The 24,253-nt window shown below is 46.1% G+C and overlaps 1 protein-coding gene across 6 annotated transcripts in view; it reads left to right on the forward strand.

The window, feature by feature from the left end:
- Positions 1–24,253, forward strand: part of LOC140389586 (glutamate-rich protein 6) — a 90,502-nt gene that overhangs the window by 23,229 nt on the left and 43,020 nt on the right. For 3 of the 6 annotated variants that reach the window (XM_072473846.1, XM_072473841.1, XM_072473845.1), the window contains exons 4-11: positions 2,093–2,161; positions 4,348–4,433; positions 12,605–12,739; positions 13,602–13,679; positions 15,556–15,642; positions 20,217–20,282; positions 21,415–21,480; positions 22,685–22,777. In XM_072473846.1, the coding sequence (XP_072329947.1) occupies positions 2,093–2,161; positions 4,348–4,433; positions 12,605–12,739; positions 13,602–13,679; positions 15,556–15,642; positions 20,217–20,282; positions 21,415–21,480; positions 22,685–22,777 (680 nt within the window). The remainder of the gene's footprint in view (positions 1–2,092; positions 2,162–4,347; positions 4,434–12,604; positions 12,740–13,601; positions 13,680–15,555; positions 15,643–20,216; positions 20,283–21,414; positions 21,481–22,684; positions 22,778–24,253) is intronic. The other 3 variants (XM_072473842.1, XM_072473844.1, XM_072473843.1) reach the window with 3 other exon arrangements.

Raw genomic sequence — 24,253 nt, forward strand, 5'->3', positions numbered from 1 at the left:
CTTTTCACCCAGAGGGTGGTGGGAGTCTGGAATTCGTTGCCTGAAAGGGGACTGGAGGCAGAGACCCTCATAACATTTAAGAAGCATTTAGATGTGCACTTGCAATGCCAGGGCATACAAGGCTTTGGGACAAGTGCTAGAAAATAGGATTATAATAGTTGGGTGTTTTTGATTGATACATAAGCAATGGGCCAAAGGATCTTTTCTGTGCTGCAGACCTCTAAGACTCCATTTTCACTTTATTATGGGAAAACCTTATACATACGTCGACATATTTTTTACATACCGAGTGACTGTTTAATGGTTTTAAAGGCTGCGGATGGGGAGAGCAGCCAAAGGAGCTCCAACTGTGGGACCTCCACCCCGGCAGAAGCCATCTGACTCCCCACCTCCCAGGAAGAAAGCACCCTGGGTGATATTTTTGGGAGAGTACTTACCACTGTGCCAGCCCTTGGTGTGCAAGGTGCCAGGTTGGCACTGCCAAGGGGCAAGGCCTGAAGGGGCAGAATGAGGGGGGAATGAAGGGGCGGTCTGTGGGGGTCAGGTGGGCTGAAATGGAGGTCTGCTGGATGAGTGGGAGGCTGAATGGGGGATCTGGGAGAGGGGGGGCTGAACGTGGGCCCGGTGGGGAGCGTTCCTTGCCAGCGAATAGAGTGGGTGGTGCCCTGCCTGCAATTCAGGCGGGGGGGGGGGGGGGGGGGGGGGGGGGGGGCGGTAGGGGGGCTGCAGCAGCTAATGGAGATCGGAGCACCTTTACCGATCTCCGAGGTGCAAGAACTGTCCAAGAGATTAGATCCCCCCCCCCCCCCCCCCCCCTTTTGATTCCAGAACGGATCCCGGTGTGCCATGGAAAACACGGAAAACCCTATTTTTTGCCATGACATGGAATGGCATGTCGGGGATGCTCCTTCTGCCTGTTGGGGCCAGTCCCAATTCTCCATTTTGGCTCTGGAACGGAGAAACCCGGCCACTGTGTCTCCAAGGACATAGGCAGCTGTTTGTGACTCCTGGTACCCAATGAAGCATTAATGGCCTGACCATTTACCTGTTCCAAAACACAATGGCTCTCAACTCAAACCCACCCCGTCACACGATTGAGACTTGCGGTGTCTGAATTCCTTTAATTAATAAGCTGCTGGATCTTATCTTCACTCACCGTTTGATCTCTGTCCACAACAATGAGCATCCATAGCTTTCTGGGTTAAAGAATTCCAAAGATTCACAACCGAGTGAAAGAAATTCTCCTCAACTCAGTCCCATATTGCCAACCTCGTATTCTGAGACTCTGACCCCATGTTCTAGATTGTCCAGCCAGGGGGAACAGCTTCCCAGCATCTACCATTTCAAACCCTTTAAGAATCGTATGCATTTCAAGAAGTCAGCTCCTATTTTAAATTCCAGGGAATGTTGCTCAAATTTCTCCTCAGACAAATGCCCTCATTACAGGTATCCATTTAGGAAGGCTGCATTGCGCTCTTTCTAAGGCACGTTTTCACCACGTCCCTGCCATTGCTGGCCTGTGTACTATTGAGCTATCATGGCCCATTAATCCAACAATTTATGGATTTCAGCCTTGCCATTTATTTTGTCCCCTTAGAAAGGTTTTTCCGAGACTAGGCACACTGTTCCTGGAATGGACCACAAGTGACTCTAGATCTCTGCCAGGTGCTCTTAAACCAGATGATGTCCGACCCCCTTTGACTTTGACAAGGGTCAGCAGTGGCACTCTGTGGTGGATGGATCCTGGTTTTTATAGCAGACTACGCACGCCCTTTTCAGTCCCACATTGGCAAGTACTCAAGCAACAAGTAATTTTCTGAAATGTTTTTTTCAAATGAGGTTTTTTTGGCACACAAAGTTTCATGTCCTGTTATCGCCTTAAAATATAAAATTTGTGTATTTATAAATTGTATGTAAGTGCCAGATCCTTTAATTGTGTATTAGTTCCAAAAAGGGATACAGCAGTTCAATGGAAGCAGAGTTATGTGGGGAATTTGACATGAATATAATGCAGTAATTCCTTTCTACAAAATCTGCTTTTTAACATATTTTTTCATTTGAATTTAATCCTTTTTTTTGATCGTGCCTCAAGGGAAATTGGACAAAAGTGAATCAGAATTCTTTAGCCAACTATCAGCATATTTTAGCTCTGCGAACGAAGGTACGTCGATAGATATAAATTAATATTCTGTCACTAGTTGACCAATTTTAAGGGGCTATCATTCAACCGTCCTCACTCAACCACCCCACTGCCACCCACTAACCACCCCCAGTGCCACCCACCAACCCATCCACCCCATCCCACCAATGGGGTAGTATCCAACATCCTCAAGAACCAAGGTAGTCTCAACATGAATGGAACACCTGTCAGGCGGAGTAAGTGGCAGATATAAGTGCAGCAAAACGACCCACCCCTGCTCACCCTCAGCACCCACAACCAAACTAAACCCAGGACGACCCAATAAGGTAACAGGCCCAGCAATGTACTATGTTGACCAGGACCTATTGCCGCTGTAACGCTTCGTCCCAGCCAACTTCCTTGTCCTCCAACAGGATTGACCTCGGACCTGCCATTGAGCTCCTCGTTCTTATGTAAGGAAGTGTACAAGTTTCCGAGGTCTCGACCTGTAACTGTGGTAAAATGTGTAGCACGCACTCTCTAAAATTGGACAGTCTGTTTTAACGATGTTGGTTGATGGTTACATGTTGGCCAGGACACCTGCAATGAGTCCCTTGCTTTATTTTTTCAAATAATGCCACCTGAGAGAGCAGGCGGGGTCTCGGTTTAATACCTCCACCAAAAGACTGCACTGAAATGCCCACTGAGATGTCATAAGGAGAGTGCGTGAAACCCACAATCAAGTGGCTCAGAGCAGAGATTACCACAAAGATTCAAACTTGATATTTGAATCACACCTCAATCTCAAAATCAGTTCTGTGATTGATCACCAATCCTGCAACACAACAGGCATCAGGGGATCATGTTTATATAAAGTATTACGAATCTCAACTATTTTGTTCTCACTAGCTCAAGGCACTGGGGTCAATTGCAAACCCCTTAACATTGCGACTTAGCTGAGATCGGCCATCGCTCAGCATTAAACTGGGGAATTTCAGGTCTGTCTAACACATACCCGGCTGTTCATGTGGTTCCTAAAACGGTCCACAGCATGATAAGCGCCAACTTAACCTTCTAACAATCCCTATTATATTACATAGAATTTCCAGCACAAAAACGCTTTGTTTGACCCAACAGTACAGTATTTATGCTCTACACAAGCCTCCTCCTACCCTACTTCATTTCATCCTTGGGAATAACCTCCCTCTGTTCCAGCTCTTCATGCTCTTACCTAATTACGCCTTAAAGATGAATCGTCTGAACTACGCCACATGGGAGCAAGATCCACATTTTAACCACTCTCTAGGTAGAGGAGTTTCTCCTGAATATTTATGACCCCTAGTTTTGAATTCCCCCACAAGTGGAAACATAATCTCCATGTATATCCTACCAAAGCCCCTTACATTTTTAACAATCTCCCTATCTGGGGCCACCTCCACCTTCTCCTCTCTAGCGAAAAGAGCTCCAGCTCGTTTAATTGCTCCTGACAAGTATAACCTTCCAGTTCCGGTCTCACTCTTCAAAATCATTTTCTCTGGTACCTCTATATGGTTTTTTTTGATCCGGAGACCAGAACTGATGATAGATTTGCAATATATGTTGCACGCAAGTCTAATTTGGGCATCACTATTCTGTGACAGAACTGTCACACACACAGCTATGCATTTCTACCACTAGATGGAGTTTCACTTGCTCACAGAAGCTGCCGACCCACTTGCTCACAGAAGCTGAAGCATTGTCCATGAACTGTCAGGGAAATCTGATTTTTGTCCTGAATTTCCATTGTTACATCCCAACTGGTTAGTGCCAGAAGAGCTGTAACAGCTGCATCTTTGATGATGAGTACCATACAAAAGCACAGGCACGTTTTCCAGCAACAAAATAGCATTAAAGGTATTTTGTACTGGCAATTCGAATGAACATGTGAGGGCACGAGCCCACCTAAGTGTGTTTCCTCATCTCCAGATCCTTCAGTAGTCTCTACAGGGTGCTTATAGACGGGGGAAATTTCCCTATTTGCTTGCATGGTGATTACTGTAGTCACAAACGGATTTTAAATCACTTCTATTAACAGTTCAATAAGTAGATTAACTGGTGAGTCAAGTGTAGCTGTGCAGTCTCATTGAATGATGCAACTCAAGAATTGTTAAGTTTTAGTAAAACACCGCCCAGCTTGTGTTGCCTAGAAAGCAGAGGTTGGGACACTTATTGTTCTGTATTGGTTTCAGAGAAAGAGACTGATTCAATCTTGGAAGGTGATGTCAGTGACGCAACCTCAAAAGGGAGCCTTGACGGCCTGATTGTTCATTCTGAGGTATGCAATGTGACTCACTGCTGCTCGGGGTTCACATTAAACCCTTTCAGAATAAAGGGATTGTGTATCCTTCTATCATCAGCTGCACACATTATGGATGGCTTCAGATTGACACATCTAACTTTAATATATCCACAATGCACAAAGAATCCCTACAGTGCCGAAGGAGACCATTCGGTCTATCGAGTCTACATTAGCCCTCTGAAAGAGCATCCTAACCCGGCTCCCGCCCTATCCCTGTAACCCCACTTACCCGCACATCCCTGGACACTAAGGGGCAATTTAGCACTGCCAATCCATCTAACCTGCACATCTTTGGATTGTGGGAGGAAACCGGAGCACCCAGAGGAAACCACGCAGACATGGGGAGATGGAAAAACTCCACATAGACAGTGGCCCAGGCTGGAATTGAATCTGGATCCATGGCACAGTAAGGCAGCAGTGCTAACCACTGTGCCACCGTGCCACCCCACATCCTCCTGTGCACACCGTCTGATAGATGCACTAATATACAGTACAGTGTGGGTCTGACATGCTGTTCCTCCAATATAGTGCAGGCTGTATACATTGCGCCCTTTAAATGGACCCATCTGACTTCAGCAGACAGCATGTTTCTCATGCTGTGCACTGCTTCAGATCAGTACCTCAATTCACTGACAGATAATAGGCTACAAAAACTCTGTGCTCCCTCAGTTCGGCCAGTCTTTCAATACCGCATAGGTTTTATACACGGTGAACTGATTCAGATGCACGTATTCCCTTGATCTGCGACAGGCTGCAGTTTTACAACCTTTCTTCAGAATAGCACATCCATTTCAAGAATCAGCCGAGAACATGCTACACGGTATCTTCCTTCAAATCTACCCCACACATCCACTCCCAATCTATGCTCCTTCTTCATTTTGTATTTAAGGGTGCTCCTGATAATAAAAGCAAGAACAGCAGAACAATCGCTGGAAGCTTCCATTGTGATGAAATATTTACATCTTCACTTTACATCGTTAGTTAATAAAGCCAACATCTTGTTTATTATTCTCTATGATCTGATTTTGTATCCAGACACGATTAAATTTAAATTCCCTCAGTGGCTCTGCCATATCGACCAAGACGACATGTTCCTGTCTGTGTGAAGCACGTGTTTCTCCGATCGAGCAGAGGGAGAGATGCTCTGTCCAGCCAATGTCCTCTGAATAGCGACCAGAAATAACGGCAACTTAAGTTACTTATGTAGTGCCAATAACCTACTAAAAGATCCCACTGGAGCATTATATGGTCAAAACTAGACACTAAGCCATGTCAGGAGATATTAGGGCAGATGTCCAAATGTTGGGTCAAAAAGGTAGGTTTCAAGAAGTGTCTTAAAGGACGAAAATGAGGTGAGGTGATGGGGAGGTTAAAGGAGAGAATTCTAGAGTTTAGGACCAGGCAGTTTGAAGGCATGGCCCACAATGAAGCGATTAAAGTAGGGGTGCTCAAGAGGCTGGAATCTGAGGAGCGCAGATATATAAGACCATAAGACATAGGAGCAGAATTAGGCCACTCAGCCCATCGAGTCTGCTCCGTCATTCAGTCATGGCTGATATTTTTTTCATCCCCATTCTCCTGCCTTCTCCCCATAACCCTTGATCCTCTTATTCTTTCAACCCATTCTTTTTGTGCAGTTATCTGGTGTGCTACAAGTGATAGATCATCTACTGCTCATTTGCTCTTCCCTACAAGTTAAATGGCTGGCAGCTATTTCTGGTCTTGCATCAGCAAAAAAAAACATTAAGACAATCTATAATAAGATGCATATATTTTTCATACATCTGTCACATCATGTTTCAAACTGCATCTGGGAAAGTAGAAAAGTCAGACAGCCGTTCATCATTATGGGCAAATACCATGGATATGTTTCTGCATTGCTACATATTACATTTAAATGTTTGAAAAAGGGCACCTTTGAGATCCAAGGTTTGGCGGGATGGAGCCGATTACAAAGATAGGAAAAGGCCCTGGAGGAATTTGAAAATAAGGATGTGAATTTTAAAATCAAGTTGCAGCTTGACCGGAAGCCAATATAGGTCAGTGTGCATGAGGGGTGATCGGGGAATGGGTTTAGTGTGAGTAAGGACACTGGCATCAGGGTTTTGGGTGACTTCAAATTTACAGAGGGCAGAATGTGGGATACCAGTCAGGAGTGAATTGATATAGTCAAGTCTCCAAAATTGCAAGGATTTGCAAGGACAGAAATTTACCGATAGATTTTGGGTGCGCGCCCAGTCCAGAAGCGCATAAGATCATGCGAGATGACGGCAGGTGTGTGTCCCAACGTCATCACGGCCTTATGCGATTATGGCCACCATAAGGAGGCGCTCACGTGAGTCGGACATGCGAGTCGGAAGCTCACCTGCCAACAATCAAGAACCCAATTCAAATGAATTAAACACCAATTGACCGAGAGTTTACGTTGGCCATCTGCCTTTAAAGTTGGCGGGTAGGACACAGGGGATACAGGACAGGGTGCTTTCAGGGGTGTGGGTCGGAGAGGGCAAGGTGTCAGAGATTTACCGAGAGATGAGGGAAGAGGGGGAGGAGTCGGTGGGCGAACTAAAAGGAAAGTGGGAAGAAGAACTAGGGGAGGAGATAGAGGAGGGTATGTGGGCTGATGCCCTAAGCAGGGTAAATTCCTCTTCCTCATGCGCCAGGCTTAGCCTGATTCAATTTAAGGTGCTACATAGAGCACACATAACGGGAGCAAGATTGAGCAGGTTCTTTGGAGTGGAGGACAAATGTGGGAGGTGTGGCGGGAGCCCGGCAAACCACGCACATATGTTTTGGGCGTGCCCGGCACTGGAAGGGTATTGGAAGGGAGTGACGGGAGTGATTTCGCGGGTGGTGAAGGCCCGGGTCAAACCAGGCTGGGGGTTAGCTCTATTTGGAGTTGCGGAAGAGCCGGGAGTGCAGGAGGCGAAAGAGGCCGACGTTGTGGCCTTTGCGTCCCTAGTAGCCCGGCGCAGGATCCTACTCATGTGGCAGGAGGCCTCTTTCCCCCGGACTGGAGGCCTGGGTAAATGATATGGCGGGGTTCATTAAACTGGAGCAGATAAAGTTTGCCCTGAGAGGATCGGCTCAAGGGTTCACCAGGCGGTGGCAGCCATTTCTCGACTACCTAGGGGAACGTTAGAGGGAAGACAGATGACCAGCAGCAGCAACCCAGGGGGAAGGGGGGGGTTTAGTTTAGTTTAGGTCAAAGATAAAGGGGTTTTGTTACTTGTGTATTGTTAAAAATTTCTGTATTGTTATTGTTGCGTTTGCTTTGTAAGAGGGGAAAAATTGTTGTTTGGGAAAAAATTTTCAATAAAACATATTTTTAAAAATTTTTTAAAAGTTGGCGGGTAGGCCAATTGGCAAGATGGCCTTCACGCTTTTCTTCGATATATGTATTTTGTTACAAACATGTATCAAAACAGGTTACAGCAAATAAACACCCCGGGAAACATACTTCCCAACAATTAACTATACAGTCTACAGATTTTTCTCCTCTTTCCCCCCCCCCCCCCCCCCGCCCCCCGCCCCCCGCGACGAACAGCTCCACAAACATGGTCACAAACATCCCCCACATTTTCTCAAACCCCCTGCTGAGCCCCTTAACTCCTACTTTATCTTCTCTAACCGCAGGAAGTTGTACAGATCACCCAATCAAGCCGCTACCCCTGGTGGCGATGCCGACCGTCACTCCAGCAAGATTCGCAGCCGTGCAATCAGAGAGGCGAAGACCACGACATAGGCCTTCCTCCTCTCCATGAGCTCCTGCTTATCTGAAACCCCAAATATCCCCACCAAAGGGTATGGTCCACCTCCTCCTCCACTACCCTGGCTAAGACCGCGAACACTCCCGCCCAGAATCTTTTTTGCAACCCCAAAACATCTGCGCGTGATTTGCTGGCCCCTGCCAGCACCTCACACACTCATCTGCTACCCCCCTGAAAGAACCCACTCATCATAGCCCGAGTCATATGCACCCTGTGCACCACCTTAAACTGCAGCAGGCTCATCCTTGCACAAGTGGTGGTCCCGTTTACCCTATGCAGTGCCTCACTCCATACTCTGGTCTGAATAGTTATTTTGTATTGTCTTCATGGTGGAGCCACCAGTGGGATGCCGGAGTTCTAGGAGAATCAGGGGGCAAAGGTGAGTGTAGTGGCCATCACTAATGAGAAGGTTCTGGGGAATCTGAAAGGTCTGAAGGTGGATAAATCACCTGGACCAGATGGACTACACTCCAGGGTTCTAAAAGAGGTAGCTCAGGAGATTGTGGAGGCATTGTCTGTGATCTTTCAGGAATCGCTGGAGGCAGGGAGGGTCCCAGAGGACTGGAAAGTGGCTAACGTTACACAGCTATTCAAGAAGGGTGGGAGGCAGAAGATGGGAAACTTCTGGCCTGACTTCGGTCATTGGCAAGATTTTAGAGTCCATTATTAAAGATGAGATCGCGGAGTACTTGGAAGTGCATGATAAAATAGGACTGAGTCAGCACGGCTTCGTCAAGTGGAGGTCATGTCTGACAAATCTGTTAAGAGTTCTTTGAGGAGGTAACAAGGAAGTTAGACAAAGGAGAAGCAGTGGATGTGATTTATTTAGATTTCCAGAAGTCCTTTGACAAGGTGCCACATAGGAGACGGTTAAATAAGTTAAGAGCCCATAGTGTTAAGGGTAAGATCCTGGCATATATAGAGGATTGGCTGGCTGGCAGAAGGCAGAGAGTGGGGATAAAGGTCTTTTTCAGGGTGACTACTGGTGACTTAGGGCGGCACAGTAGCACAGTGGTTAGCACTGTTGCTTCACAACTCCAGTGTCCCAGGTTCGATTCCCGGCTTGGGTCACTGACTGTGCGGAGTCTGCACGTTCTCCTCGTGCTTGCGTGGGTTTCCTCCGGGTGCTCCGGTTTCCTCCCACAAGTCCAAAGATGTGCCGGTTAGGCGGATTGGCCATGATCAATTGCCGTTGGTGTCCAAAAAGGTTAGGTGGGGTTACTGGATTAAGGGGATAAGGTGGAGGTGTGGGCTTAATTAGGGTTCTCTTTCCAAGGGCTGGTGCAGACTCGATGGGTTGAATTGCCTCCTTCTGCACTGTAAGTTCTGTGTGCCTCAGGGGTCATTGCTGGGACCACCATATTTCATAATACACATTAACGATCTGGAAGAAATAACTGAGGGCACTGTTGTTAAGTTTGCAGATGGTACAAAGATCTGTAGAGGGACAGGTAGTATTGAGGAAGCAGGGGAGCTGCAGAAGGACCTGGACCTAGCCAGAAGGCTAGGAGAATGGGCAAAGAAGTGGCAGATGGAATACAATGTGGAAATGTGCGAGGTTATGCACTTTGGAAGGAGGAATGGAGGCATAGACTATTTTCTAACTGGGGAAATGCTTAGGAAATCAGAAGCACAAAGGGACTTGGGAGTCCTTGTTCAACATTCTCTTAAGGTTAACGTGCAGGTTCAGTTGGCAATTAGAAAGGTAAATGTAAAGTTAGCATTCAGGTTGAGAGGGCTAGAATACAAGAGCAGGGATGTACTTTGGAGGCTGTATGGTCAGACTCCATTTGGAGTATGTGAGCAGTTTTGGGCCCCCTATCTAAGGAAGGATGTGCTGGCCTTGGAAAGGGTCCAGAGGAGGTTCACAAGAATGATCCCTGGAATGAAGAGTTTGTCATATGAGGAACGGTTGAGGACTCTGGGTCTGTACTCGTTGGAATTTAGAAGGATGAGAGGGAATCTTATTGAAACTTACAAAATACTGCATGGTCTGGATAGAGTGGATGTGGAGAGGATGTTTCCACTTGTAGAAAAAATTGGAACCAGAGGACAACCTCAGACTAAAGGGATGATCCTTTGAAGCTGAGATGAGGAGGCATTTATTCAACCGGAGGGTGGTGAATCTGTGGAACTGTATGCCGCAGAATCAATTTAAATCACCACTTTTATTAGAAATCTCCCCCTAAACCAAAAAAGGGTCAAAATGATTTTCTAAATGGTGTACAAGGATTTTCACTCCCTGACTCCTTAATGCAGACTTAAGAAGGTGCTATTCAGGTCAAACTAATATTTCAAGTTATTCCCGGTATAACCTATATCTACAAAGAAGATTTTATCTACTTACAATCAATAGCTTCGATCCTGAGTCCAGCCTTTCTGACATAATAGTACAGTATACTTTTCGATATTTTGTAATAACCACTATTTCAGGTTAAAGTGAGTTTATAACTTACTTTATTTTACTTTAGAAGATAACATCACTGTCTTTACAACAAGTTTTTAAAAAATCTTGCGTCTGGAATTTCCGTTCCAGTTGTTCAGACCTTCGTGGCCCCCTTGACAATCTCTTCTTATCTGTGGGTGTTCTCAGTAACTTCGATCCCCTGTTCGGCTCCTGCATTCAGTCATTCCCATCTACCGAAGCAGCTCTGAGAGCTGGAAATGTTTGACTGCTAGCGATTCAGGATATTTATTACCCTTCTAACAGCCGTGCTGGTTACGAGATATTATCTTCAAGTAATATCTTCTGCTTATTTATGTAATTTTGTTTGTCCATTGTAATAATCTAATTTCCATCATGCCTAACAAGAGGATGTTTCAATGATAAGCATTGGTAAAAAAAATGCTTTGATACTTGTCAAATCTTAGAGTGATACATCCGATTCTCGTCATGTTTAAACTGATTCCTGCTTGGTGTTAATTTATGCCTTAGTAGACTCAACCGTTATCTCCAGACTTCCACTTTTAACTGATGACATGAAGTTTCTATTATTCACAAATGCACATTATTTCACGTAATTCACTTAAGATTCTGGCAATTCTAATCACTTGTTTGCTAAACTAATTAACTTCTATAAAAGGGTGGAATACCGTTCCCTTTATGTAACTAAAAACTTAATTTGCTAGAATTTCTCTAATTTGAAAGAAAGGTACCAGATTACAGCATAATCTGTTTTCGAGCTGTTCCCTTAACGCCTGTGTGATAAAGGCTGTCTACATTTCAAACCCTCTTTTCTGAATGCTGTTAACCCTTTGTGGGATTTTTGCTTACTTTTTCTCATATTCCTTCGGGTTTTATCAGACCTTCATGTTTCAAATTACATCTTTCCCATTTTAGTTTACAAGAAGGCTGTGGAGGCAAAATCACGGAGTGTCTTTAAAACATAGAAGATAGGTTCTTGATTAATAAGAGGAATAGGGGTTATGGGGAGAAGACAAGAGAATGGTGATCAGAAAAATTTCAGCCATGATTGAATGGAGGAGCAGACTCGATGGGCCGAGTGGCCAAATTCTGCTCCTATGTCTTGTGGCCTTATGGTCCATGGTCCCTCTCCCATAGTATAACAAAGGATTGGAAATTATGGAAAACCTGGAAATTGTGCCGTATGTTTGACATGTGATGAATATTGTAGATATTAACTGTAATTTAAATGTGGTGAGTAGCATACTGTATTGAAAGGAACATCTGTTTTGCACTTTATGTAATGGCAACTTTGAACAGCCATGTATTGTACTTTGGTACATTTTATGTATAAAGTATAATTAATACTTAAATACGTAGAGGATTGCAAAGTTGACTGAAACAGTTCCTGGTTCATATTGAAGCCAAAACATGTTTTCCTGTTTTACCTTAAAAAACGTGTTTAAGGGCAGCACGGTGGTGCAGTGGTTAGCACTGCTGCCTCACAGCGCCGAGGTCCCAGGTTCGATCCCGGCCCTGGGTCACTGTCCATATGGAGTTTGCACCTTCTCCCTGTGTTCGCGTGGATTTCGCCTCCACAGCCCAAAGGTGTGCAGGGTAGGTGGATTGGCCCGCTAAATTGCCCCTTAATTGGAAAAAAAATGAATTGGGTACTCTAGATATTGGGCAGTTAAAGATACTCCTAGTGCTACATTTATTAGGATTTTCATCGATGGTCAACCCAAGTAGAACATCTTGCACAATTCCCCAAGGCACAGCAATGCGAGTTGCAGATGTAGGGTTACAAGAGATCCACAAGAGCTGGTGTGGGAGGTCACTCAAGTCTCACAGTGACATATAGTCATGCCTCCTCATCATTACACGTTCACCAAACACATCAACTGTTAATTTGCTCCACAGTCTCTTTGCATGTGTTTTTTTTCCTGATAGTAACTAGTGTCTCTTTATTGAAGTTTATTGATCAAGATTCTGAGAAGTTGTTTCGGCCTCCTCTTTACACGCTGTCCAGTGTTGGACTACCTACTATCCTGGCATATAAACAGGAATCCAAACAGAAACCGATTGACTACAAAACTATAACAGCCAAGGTATTTTCAGTTCCATGTTCATCCCAGCAATACGTTTTGCATTGAATTATACCTCAGGAAGTTGAGGCTATGTCAGATTAATGAAATGTGAGAAATTAATTTCTTATGTGTAGAAGAAAGAAAGAGTCGAACTTCACACCAATTAATTACCCCAATTTAATTACCCCAAATTTCCATCCAATTTGTTTGAAGCATAGTCGCTATTGTAGGAAACACAGCAGCCAGTGTTCACAGGGCAAGCGCAAGCTCCCATAAACAGAAATAGATCATTACAAGCTCTTTTTTTTAAATGGTGTTATTTAAGGGTTTAATGTTGGCCAACGACACCAGGAGAATTCTTCAGCCGTGCAACAATTGGTAGTGCTCTCATCTCCGACTCAAAAGGTTGTGGGTTCCATCTCACTGTGAGGATGTGAGCACAAAGATCTAGACTGATACTCCAGGGGGAGGGCGGGGGAGGGATTGTTTTGCATTGAGGCAATACACGTTTCGGACAGGTCACAGTCTAAATTTGTTGAAGTTGACGATGATTCCCGAGTGCTGTGTACCCATTCCTTAACAGCTGTAACGTGCCTAATCGGAAGACTGGCTCACCTGCTCAGTTTATTCCCATGGCTCATCGTTGAGCTGTCGAACAAGGGACCAATCAGGAAGGCATACTGACAAATAAGTCTGTGAGTCTATTTCACAATTCTACACCTCTTAGCAACAAGGAATAGAAGTCTCGGAAGGGATAGTCATTTAATCCAGCAACACTGCCCAAAACTAAGCAGGAGGAGAAAGGTGCACATGGGGGAAATTTTTTTTTAAAACAATGTTTATTCAAACTCTTAACCATATAATGTTGCTGTCTTAAATTTAGGAAATGAGTGATTGGTTACACAATCTTGGGGAACTTCAAGATGTTAAGGAGTATTGGCTGTGGAAAAGGAACATGTTAGTAAGTATGATGGTCTCTGATGCTGAGACTGAATGTAGCTGTTTCACTATTAGTTCAGCTCTATACCAGCACACCAATGCATTTAACTGTCTGTTCATTGTAGTAATAATTCATTTCACTTCCTACACAGCTCAGTACAAATATATCTCGCTTCCAGCTGAAAACAGCAGAGCTATCTTTGTTACCAGTCTGGAGTGCATATTAAAGGCTCTTATGCCTCTAAGGATGGGATTCTTAAGGATTCCCCCTTTGGCATTTTAACTCTTGTGTTGGCAAAGGTATTTGAAAATGATAGCAGCCGTCACATTTCATGGCAGAACGTTTAGGGCACAGGGAGGTTGGTGTGAGAAATGGAAACGCACATTGTCTCGGAAAAGGTTTTCTTCTCTTGTGAAGGTAGGGGAGGGTGCATTATCCAGAATGGATGTAAAAGTCTTCCGTTCTCCAGCAGGAATAATCTTCACGGTGACTTTAAATCCCCTGGTTTTCCCCCACCTCCGAGAATAAGGTGATTAAAATGGCACTGAGTGTGTTGTTTTTCATTGTGTGACTTGAGTTCAGGCTCATCATTTCCCTACAGGGCGAGATTCTCATTTTGGTCAAACGGAGGTGTGAGCAGAGGCAATGGGGGGGCAATTTGACATTCCACCCAATCCGGTGAGTTCCTGTTGGGAAAGGGGGATTAAAATTGTCCCAAGTTGTTTTCCCACAGTATGCTCTCATGTCACCCCTGTTGGCTCCCCTCAGAGGTGGCAGCAGCCAGGCTGCCGACCACTCCACCAGCTTGATTTAACTGGTGGGAGAATATGGGAGTAATGGCGAGGAAATGATGATGTAAGGGAAAATAGGGAAGGGACATTTTGGGAGGAGAGGGTGTGTATTTGGTCAAAATGAAAGGCCTGTTTTGTTTCTGAGTTTATCAAGTCCTTTATTATTCTGCCTCTTTGATGTTGGGATTGAGTGCATGGTGAAGGCAGTTCAACAAAACCTTCGAACAACCATGGTTTTAGCCGGAAAAGAGAAGCATTCAGCTTACTTGACACTGTTAGCCTTTAATATCAGTTTGAAAAATCGCACAGAGAGGTTGCAAATGTTAAGTTGATGTATTAGTGGGGTCTCTAACACTGAGAGCAGTGTTGGAGGTTTTGTTGTGATTTGCGATGGAGAATGTGGAGAAGCGTTCCACTTTCTAGCACTACACAACAATAAACACTGCCTAACTCACCTGCCACCACAACCTCCCTCTGCCCCCTCCCCAAGAAGAATGAGATAATAAAAGTGGGTGAATAATGTGGTGATATGCATGTACATATCAATCGGTACGACCTCCAACCAGCAAGTGGCGTTAGAGATCTACCACATGACTCGGGACACTCGGCAGTTGGTAGTAAGTTGTACAAGAAGACAGTCGCACTTAAAGTAGCTCCAGGAGAATTCACTGAATTCATTCAGTAGCCATCGTCTGTATTGTAGTTTATTAGTTATCTTTTCCACATGTTTGTTAATAAATCATCTTTATAGTTAAACAACTATATGTTTTGTGTACATCATTACAACAATTATATCACAGAACACAACAGATAACAGTTCATTATTCCAAACTCCAGCATCACATGCCAGAGTGGATTCAATTCAGGCAAATTACCCCATCCACAAGGTTGGTTCCCAGCATCAGCCAGACTGCCAATGTGAGCAGCAGGTGGGATATTGCTCCACAGAGTAAGAGTGTGACCCAAGTTGGCTGCACAAGGGTGGGATCCAGGTCAGATTTCCTACTCATTCTCTAAGGACTCTTTTTTTTATTGTGTTGCAAATACAAATGCAAAGTTTCCACTCCTATTGTACTAATAAAAGTTGTTTTTTGTCGTACAATCAGATACAAGACGAACATTCACATCTCAGCAGTGAGAAACAGCTCAGCCACATCAGCAAGTTAGTGGTGAATATGCAGCCCTATGAAGAGGTTAAATCGCGCAATGTAAAACTGGCTGCCATTCAGCTATCACCAGGGCTTCTTATTAATATCCTACCGGCATCAAATAGGGACAGGAGCCAACAAGAGGGATTAGCATCAAACTGAAACTAATTAGACTATATTCAACGACACTAAAGGAAATCATGAGCAATGTAGACAGTCTCTCTTTTTGAGAATGGGTGTCACATTGGCCACCCATCCACCATCCTCACCCCTAGTCATCCTGAGCAGGACCATGAATATATAATTCCTGGACCTCCATCAATTCTTTCCCAATTTCCCACGGAATCCTTCGACATATTTCATCAGTACCAACACCTTGTTCCCCTTTGGTTTAACTAAATCAACTCATTTACTTTGACTTCTCATAATATTTTCATCTCGCTTTTGCCAAATTCTGGACTATCTTCTCGCCAAATTGGTCCTTCTGCTCTATTTTGTAAACGCCAAAGTGAATTACTTACTAGGTGCCCCAGATGATTTCTGTGCGTTCTCAATTAACTCACTCTCTCAGCTAACTATTCACTTTTTACCCTAACTGTAGGGTACTTTACTGTTCTGTTTCATATTCACTTCAGTATTGAAGATAGATTGGACAAGGACTGTTTTCTTCCTGGGGGACACGGTAGCACAGTGGTTAGCACTGCTGCCTCACAGCGCCAGGAAGCCGGGTTCAATTCTAGTATGTCTGTGTGGAGTCTGCACGTTCTCCCCGTGTCTGCGTGGGTTTCCTCCGGGTGCTCCGGTTTCCTCCCACAGTCCAAAGATGTACAGGTTAGGTGGATTGGCCATGCTAAAGTGCCCCTTAGTGTCCAAAAGAAACGTTAGGTGGGGTTACTGGGTTATGAGACTAGGATGGGGAGTGGGCCTAGATAGAGTGCTCTTTCAGCGGGTTGGCGCAGACTCGATGGGCCAAATGGCTCTTTCTGCACTGTAGGGATTCTATGATTCTGAGAGATTTGATAGGCATTCAAAATCAGGAGGGGTTGGGGCAGAGTAGATAGGAGAAACCATTCAAGAACAAGAGGGGCCAATGCAAGGCAACTCTTTGGGGTGGCACGGTAGCACAGTGGATAGCACTGTTGCTTGACAGTGCCAGGGTCCCAGGTTCGATACCCGCCTTGGGTCACTGTCTGTGCGGAGTCTGCACGTTCTCCCTGTGTCTGCGTGGGTTTCCTCAGGGTGCTCCAGTTTCCTCCCACATGTCCCGAAAGGCATGCTGTTAGGCAATTTGGACATTCTGAATTCTCCATCCATGAACCCGAACAGGCGCCGGAATGTGGTGACTAGGGGATTTTCACAGTAACTTCATTGCAGTGTTAATGTAAGCCCACTTGTGACAATAAAGATTATTATTATTAAAGATTTAAAGTATATCGTCAATGAAGCAAAAGTGATATGAGGAAAATATTTTTACACAGTGAGTGGTTAGGGTTTGGAATGCACAGCCTGAGAGGGTGGTGGAGGCAGGTTCAATCGAAGCATCAGAAACGGAATTAGACTGTTATCTGTTATCCGAGTGGGAGAGTGGCACTCTGTGAATTATTCACTCGGAGAGCTGGTGCAGACGAGATGGGCCAAATGGCCACCTTCTGCACCAAAACAGTTCTGTGATACTTTTTGACATTCCCTCCTACCTCTTTGCTTCCCTAATCTCCTACCCTCCTTTCTTAAATTGTCTGGTTCTCTTTCATTGTTTTATAAACCACTGACCCCAAATGCTCCCCCCCTTTAATTTTGGTTTGAAACAGAAGTAGGCCATTGAGCCTCGAGCCTGTAATTGGGCACCATGGTAGCACAGTGCTTAGCACCGCTCACAGCGCCTGAGACCCGGGTTCAATTCCGACCTTGGGTCACTTCCTCCCCGGATGCTCCGGTTTCCTCCCACAGTCCAAAGATGTGCAGGTTCGGTGGATTGGCCATGCTAAATTGCCCTTTAGTGACCAGCGATGTGCAGGTTAGGTTACAAGGTTACCGAGATAGGGTGGGGTAGATGGAGGAGTGGACTAAGTATAGTGCTCTTTCGGACGGTCGGTGCAGACTCAATAGGCTGAATGGCCTCCTTCTACATGGCAGAGATTCTGTGATTATAATGTGACCAATCTTTTCCTCAACTCTATGAATGGCAAGGTAGCACAGTGGTTAGCACTTTTGCTTCACAGTACCAGAGACCTGGGTTCAATTCCCGGCTTGGGTCACTGTCTGTGCGGAGTCTGCATGTTCTGCACCGGTCAAAAACAACCACCTAAATATTCTAATTCCATTTTCCAGCACTTGGCCCAGAGCCATATTTGCCTTGGCATCACAAGTGCACATCTAAATGCTTCATAAATGTTATGAGGGTCTCTGCCTCCACCACCCTTTCAGGCAGTTAGTTCTAAACTCCCACCTCCCTCTGGGTGAGAAAACTTTTCCTCAAATCCCCTCTAATCCTCCTGCCCTTTACCTTAAATATATGCCCCCTGGTCATTGATCCTTCCACTAAGGGGAAAAGTTTCTTTGTGTCTACTCTATCTATGTCCCCCTCTATCACGTCTGGAACCTCTCTACCTTGGGACGTTCAGCTGCCAGTCCTGGCCTTAATTCAACCAAGTTTTCGTGATTGTAATAATGTCATAATTCCGTGTGCTGATCGACACCCTGAGCTCATCAGTCTTGCTCGTCAGGCTCCTTGCATTGAAATAAATTCAGTTTAGCCTACCAATCCTCCCATGTGCCTTCCATACCCCTGTCTGCTCTGCCCACTGGACCTACCTGTTTTATCCTCTAAATTTGACTCCATATTCCCACCCACTGCACTGTTACTTTGGATCCCACCCCCCCCTACCAAATTAGTTTAAACCCTGTCCAGTAGCATGAACAAACCTCCCTGCTGGGATATTTGTCCCCCTCCAATTTAGATGCACCCATCCCGCTTATACAGGTCCCATCTGCCCCAGAAACGATCCCAATGATCCTCTGCTTCAAGGAAAATAATCCCAGTCTATTCAGTCTCTGGACTAAAACTCTTCAGCCTAGACAACCTCCTGGTAAATCTTCTCTGCACCCTTTCCAGTGCTATCACATCCCTCCTGTAATGTGGATTCCAGAACTGCACACAATACTCTAGCTGTGGCCTAACCAACATTATATACAGTTCCAGCATAACCCCCTGCTCTTAAATTCTACGTCTTGGTTAATAAAAGCAAATACACTATATGCCTTTTTTAAAAATATAAATTTAGAGTACCCAATTATATATATTTTTCCAATTAAGGGGCAACTTAGCGTGAACAGTCCACCTAACTTGCACATCTTTGGGTTGTGGGGTGAAAACCACACAGACATGGGGAGAATGTGCAAACTCCACATGGAGAGTGACCCAGGGCCGGGTCCTCAGCGCCTCAGTCCCAGTGCTATCCACTGTGCCTCATGCCGCCCCACTATATGCCTTCTTAACCACTGTATCCACCTGCTCTGCTACCTTAGAGGACCATTGAACATCCACACCAAGGTCCCTCTGATCCTCGGTGTTTCCCAGGGTCCTGCCCTTTAGCATGTATTTCCTAGCCGTGTTTGTCCTGCCCAATTGCATCACCTCACGCTTATCCAAATTGAATCCCATTTGCCACTGATCAGCCCCTCCATATCCTCCTGTACTCTAAGTCTATCCTCCTCACTGTTTATCATCCCACCAATTTTTGTATCATCTGCTGATCAACCCTCCGACATTCATATCTATATAATTTATGTAAACCACAAACAGCAAGAACCCCAACTGGACACAGGCTTCCCGTCAGAAAAACACCCCTCCACCATCACCCTCTGCTTCCTGCCACTCGGCCAATTCTGGATCCAATTTGCAAAATTTCCTTGGATCCCATGGGCCCTTATCTTCACAAACAGTCCACCATGTGGGACCTTATGAAAAGCCTTGCTGAAGTCTAAGCAGACTACGTCAATAGAGCAGCATGGTAGCACAGTTGCTTCACAACGCCAGGGTACCAGATTCAATTCCCGGCTTGGGTCACTGTCTGTGCGGAGTCAGCACTTTCTCCCCGTGTCTGCGTGCGTTTCCTCCCCCGTGTCTGCGTGTGTTTCCTCCGGGTGCTCCAGTTTCCTCCCAAAAGACGTGCTGTTAGGTGAATTGCACATTCTGAATTCTCCCTCTATGTACCCGAACAGGCGCCGGATGTGGCTACTAGGGGCTTTTCACACTAACTTCCTTGCAATGTTAATGTAAGCCTACTTTTGACAAATAAAGATTATTATTATTATGTATTGCCGTCTTCTACACACCTGGTCACCTCTTCGAAAAATTCAATCAAGTCGGTCAGACTTGACCTGCCCTTAACAAAACCATGCTGACTCTTCGATTAATCCCTGCCTCTCCAAATGTTAATTAATTCTGTCTCTCAGAATGGCTTCCAATAGTTTCCCCACTAAAGTTAGACTGACTGGCCTATAGTTTCCTTATTTATCCCTGCCTTCATTCTTGAATAATGGCACCATATTGGCTACTCTCGAGTCGCCCGGCCAGAGATACTTCTGTCACTATTAATAGAAATATCTTACTTCCCTAGGTTGAGCCAGTGCAACCTTCTAAACCTACCAGGGAGTACAAGTGGGACCAGTTCAGAGAGTCTGTGGTAAGTACAAGCCCCCTGTCAGAAAGCACAGTGCAACTTCTCACATTCAGCAAGAACAGGACTGGTTATTAAAATACCTTATTCTGCAAATTAAATGAATTCAAAACAGGAGGAAGCTATCTTCAAATATACCTCTCCGTGCAAGCTTTGGACCAAAGATGAACATTAGTTTCAAACATGTTATTCCTGAGACATCAACTACCCTCCCATTAAGGTATCCCTGATGGAAAAGCACAATGGAAAAGCACAATACTGCAGCTGCTAGAAACCTGAAATAAAAGCAGCAAGCACTGTAAAGACTCAGCAGATCTGGCAGCATCTGTGCAGACCCGAAGACATTCCGAGAACCAGGTCCCTGCACCCGTGAGCAGCACGGTAGCACAGTTGCTTCACAGCTCCAAGGTCCCAGGTTCGATTCCCGGCTTGGGTCACTGTCTGTGCGGAGTCTGCACGTCCTCCCCGTGTCTGCGTGGGTTTCCTCCGGGTGCTCCGGTTTCCTCCCACAGTCCAAAGATGTGCAGGTTTGGTGGATTGGCCAGGATAAATTGCCCTTAAGGTCCCCAAAAAAATGTTAGGTGGGGTTACAGGGATATGGTGGAGGTGTGCACTTAAGTGGGGTGCTCTTTCCAAGGGCCGATGCAGGCTCGATGGGCCAAATGGCCTCCTGTACTGTAAATTTTATGATATGAAAATTTACTTATTTCAGTAACACAGAGCAGCTGAATTCCAGTCCGCTGCATTATTCCAACACTGTTGTGTGTGCCTGTCTGTTACAGACCTCCCATGAAAAGTCTTGCTGAAGTCCAAGCAGGCTGCGTCAAATGTATTGCTGTCATCTACACACCTGGTCACCTCTTCGAAAAATTCAATCAAGTTGGTCAGACATGATCTGCCCTTAACAAAACCATGCTGACTGTTCTTGATTAATTGCTGCCTCTCCAAATGCAGGTTAATTCTGTCTCTCAGAATTGCTTCCAATAGTTTCCCCACTGAGGTTAGACCGACTGGCCTGTAGTTTCCTGGTTTATCCCTGCCTTCCTTCTTGAATAATGGCACCATATTGGCTATACTCCAATCGCCCAGCACCTCTCCTGTGGCCGGCATTATTAATAGAAATATCTTACTTCCCTAGGTTGAGCCACTGCAACCTTCAAAACCTACCAGGGAGCACAAGTGGGACCAGTTCAGAGAATCTGTGGTAAGTACAAGCCCCTGTCTGAAGGCACAACACAACTTCTTACATCCACCAAGAACAGGACTGGTTAATAAAATACCTTATTCTGCAAATTAAATGATTTCAAAACAGTGGGAAGCTATCTTCAAATATACCTCTCCGTGCAAGCTTTGGACCAAGGTTAAGCATTAGTTTTAAACATGTTATTCCTGAGACATCAACTACTCTCCCATCAAGGTATCCCTAGTTGAAAAGCACAATACCTCAGCTGGTAGAAACCTGATATAACAGCAGCACGTTCTGGAAATATTCGGCAGGTCTGGCAGCATCTGTGCAGAGCCAAGTAACTCTTAATACATTCCAAGAACCTGGGGCGAGATTCTCCGACCCCCCGCCGGGTCGGAGAATTGCCGGGGGCTGGCGTGAATCCCGCCCCCGCCGGTTGCCGAATTCTCCGGCACCGGATATTCGGCGGGGGAGGGAATCGCGCCGCGCCGGTTGCCCCCCCCCCCCCCCCCCCCCCCCCGATTCTCTGGCCCGGATGGGCCGAAGTCCCGCTGCTAAAATGCCTGTCCCGCCGGCGTAGATTAAACCACCTACCTTACCGGCGGGACAAGGTGGTGCAGGTGGGCTCCGGGGTCCTGGGGGGGGCACGGGGCGATCTGGCCCCGGGGGGGTGCCCCCACGGTGGCCTGGCCCGCGATCGGGGCCCACCGATCCACGGGTGGACCTGTGCCGTGGGGGCACTCTTTTCCTTCCGCCTTCGCCACGGTCTCCACCATGGCGGAGGCGGAAGAGACCCCCTCCACTGCGCATGCGCAGGAATGCCGTCAGCGGCCGCTAACGCTCCCGCGCATGCACCGCCCGGAGATGTCATTTCCGCGCCAGCTGGTGGGGCACCAAAGGCCTTTTCCACCAGCTGGCAGGGCGGAAATTCGTCCGGCGCGGGCCTAGCCCCTTAAGGTTGGGGCTCGGCCCCCCAAGATGCGGAGCATTCTGCACCTTTGGGGCGGCGTGATGCCCGACTGATTTGCGCCGTTTTGGGCACCAGTCGGCGGACATCGGGCCAATACCAGAGAATTTCGCCCCAGGTCCCTGCACCCTGTAATATAGAGCAGCAAAGTTCCAGTCCGCTGCATTATTCCAACACTGCTACGTGTGTCTGTCTGTTACAGACCTCAACATGCTGAGTAAGAATTGGAACTGACCCATCTGATTTTTTCTGCAGGTATCAGTTGGATTTGATCTGTGCCAATTTTGTGGCAAAAACCTAAAACCCTTACCTACACCCAAACAACTGAGCACAGAAGCAACTGAAACGGTGAGTACACTCGGCCTTCTCCCATTTTACATTTATTTCTCCACGTACTTCAATTTGTGATTGAATGAAAGCAATCATCCAAGTCTAATGGACCCACGATATCTAGTCGCCCTCCAGCGCTGAACCCAAGTAGCCATTCTTTGTGAGCCTATACGGTGAGCGTCAGCAAACTATCTGATGCTGGTTCACCTCCAAAATTGACTTTTCTTTTTTAATTAATTCATGGGATGTGGACTTCGCCGGCAAGGCCAGCTTTTATAGCCCATCCCGAATTACTCTTTAGGAGGTGGGGTGGTGCTGCACTGCCTTCTTAAAGCGTTGTGGGCAAGTAGTGGAACTACACTCAAGGTGCTATTAGGGAGAGAGTGCAGGATCTTGGCCCAATGGAACAGCAATAAGCCAGGATGATGTTCCATCCCAGGTCAAACTCTGCAGAGGTGGCAACGTGGTGGTATACAGTCAGGAGGGAATTTTCCTGGGAGTTCTCAACATCCACTCTGGACCCCCATGAAGTCTCATGGTGTCAGGTCAAACATGGGCAAGGAAATCTCCTGCAGGTTACCACCTGCCACACACCCTCAGCTGATGAATCAGGACTCCTCCATGTTAAACACTACTTGGAGGAAGCACTGAGGGCGGCTGGGCATAGAATGTACTTTGGGTGGGGTCTACAATGTCCATCACCAAAAGTTGCTCAGTAGCACCACTACGGAGTCGGCTGAATCCTAAAGGACATAAAGCTGCTTTACTGGGCCTGGGGCAGACCGGCGAGGGAACCAGCACAAGGGAAAAATCTACTAGGCCTCATCCTCCGCAATCTGCAAATACCCATGACAGTATCGGTACCGGTCCTTGTGGAGTTGTAGTCCCATCATTTTCACATCGAGGATACCCTCCATCGTGTTGTGTGGCACTACCACTGTGCTAAATGGGATAGACTTTGAACAGATCTAGCAACTCAAGTCTGGGCATCCATGAGGCGCAGTGGGACATCAGCAGCAGCAGAATTGTACTCGACCACAATCTGCAACCTCATTGCTCTGCACCCCCCCCACTCTACCATTACCACCAAGCCAGGGGATCAACCTTGCTCAATGAAGAGTGCTGGTGGGCATGCCAGGAACAGCACCAGGCATGCTGAAAAATGAAGTGGCAGCCTGGTGAAGCTCCAACATAGGACTACTTGCTTGCCAAACAATGAAAGCAGCAAGTAATAAACAGAGGGCTAAGCAATCCCACAACCAACTGATCAAATCTAAGCTTTGCAGTCCTGCCACATCCAGTTGCCACATCAAGTTGTGAATGGCAGTGGACAATTAAATAACTTACTGGAGCAGAAGGCTTCACTGATATCCCCATCCTCAATGGTGGGGGAGCTCAGCTCACCAATGCAAGAGACAACACTGAAACATTTACAATAATCTTCAGCTAGAAGTGCCGAGTGGATGATCTATTTCAGCCTCCTCCGGAGGACCC

Source organism: Scyliorhinus torazame, chromosome 14 (genome assembly GCF_047496885.1).
Source record: "Scyliorhinus torazame isolate Kashiwa2021f chromosome 14, sScyTor2.1, whole genome shotgun sequence".
Taxonomy (NCBI): Eukaryota; Metazoa; Chordata; class Chondrichthyes; order Carcharhiniformes; family Scyliorhinidae; genus Scyliorhinus; species Scyliorhinus torazame.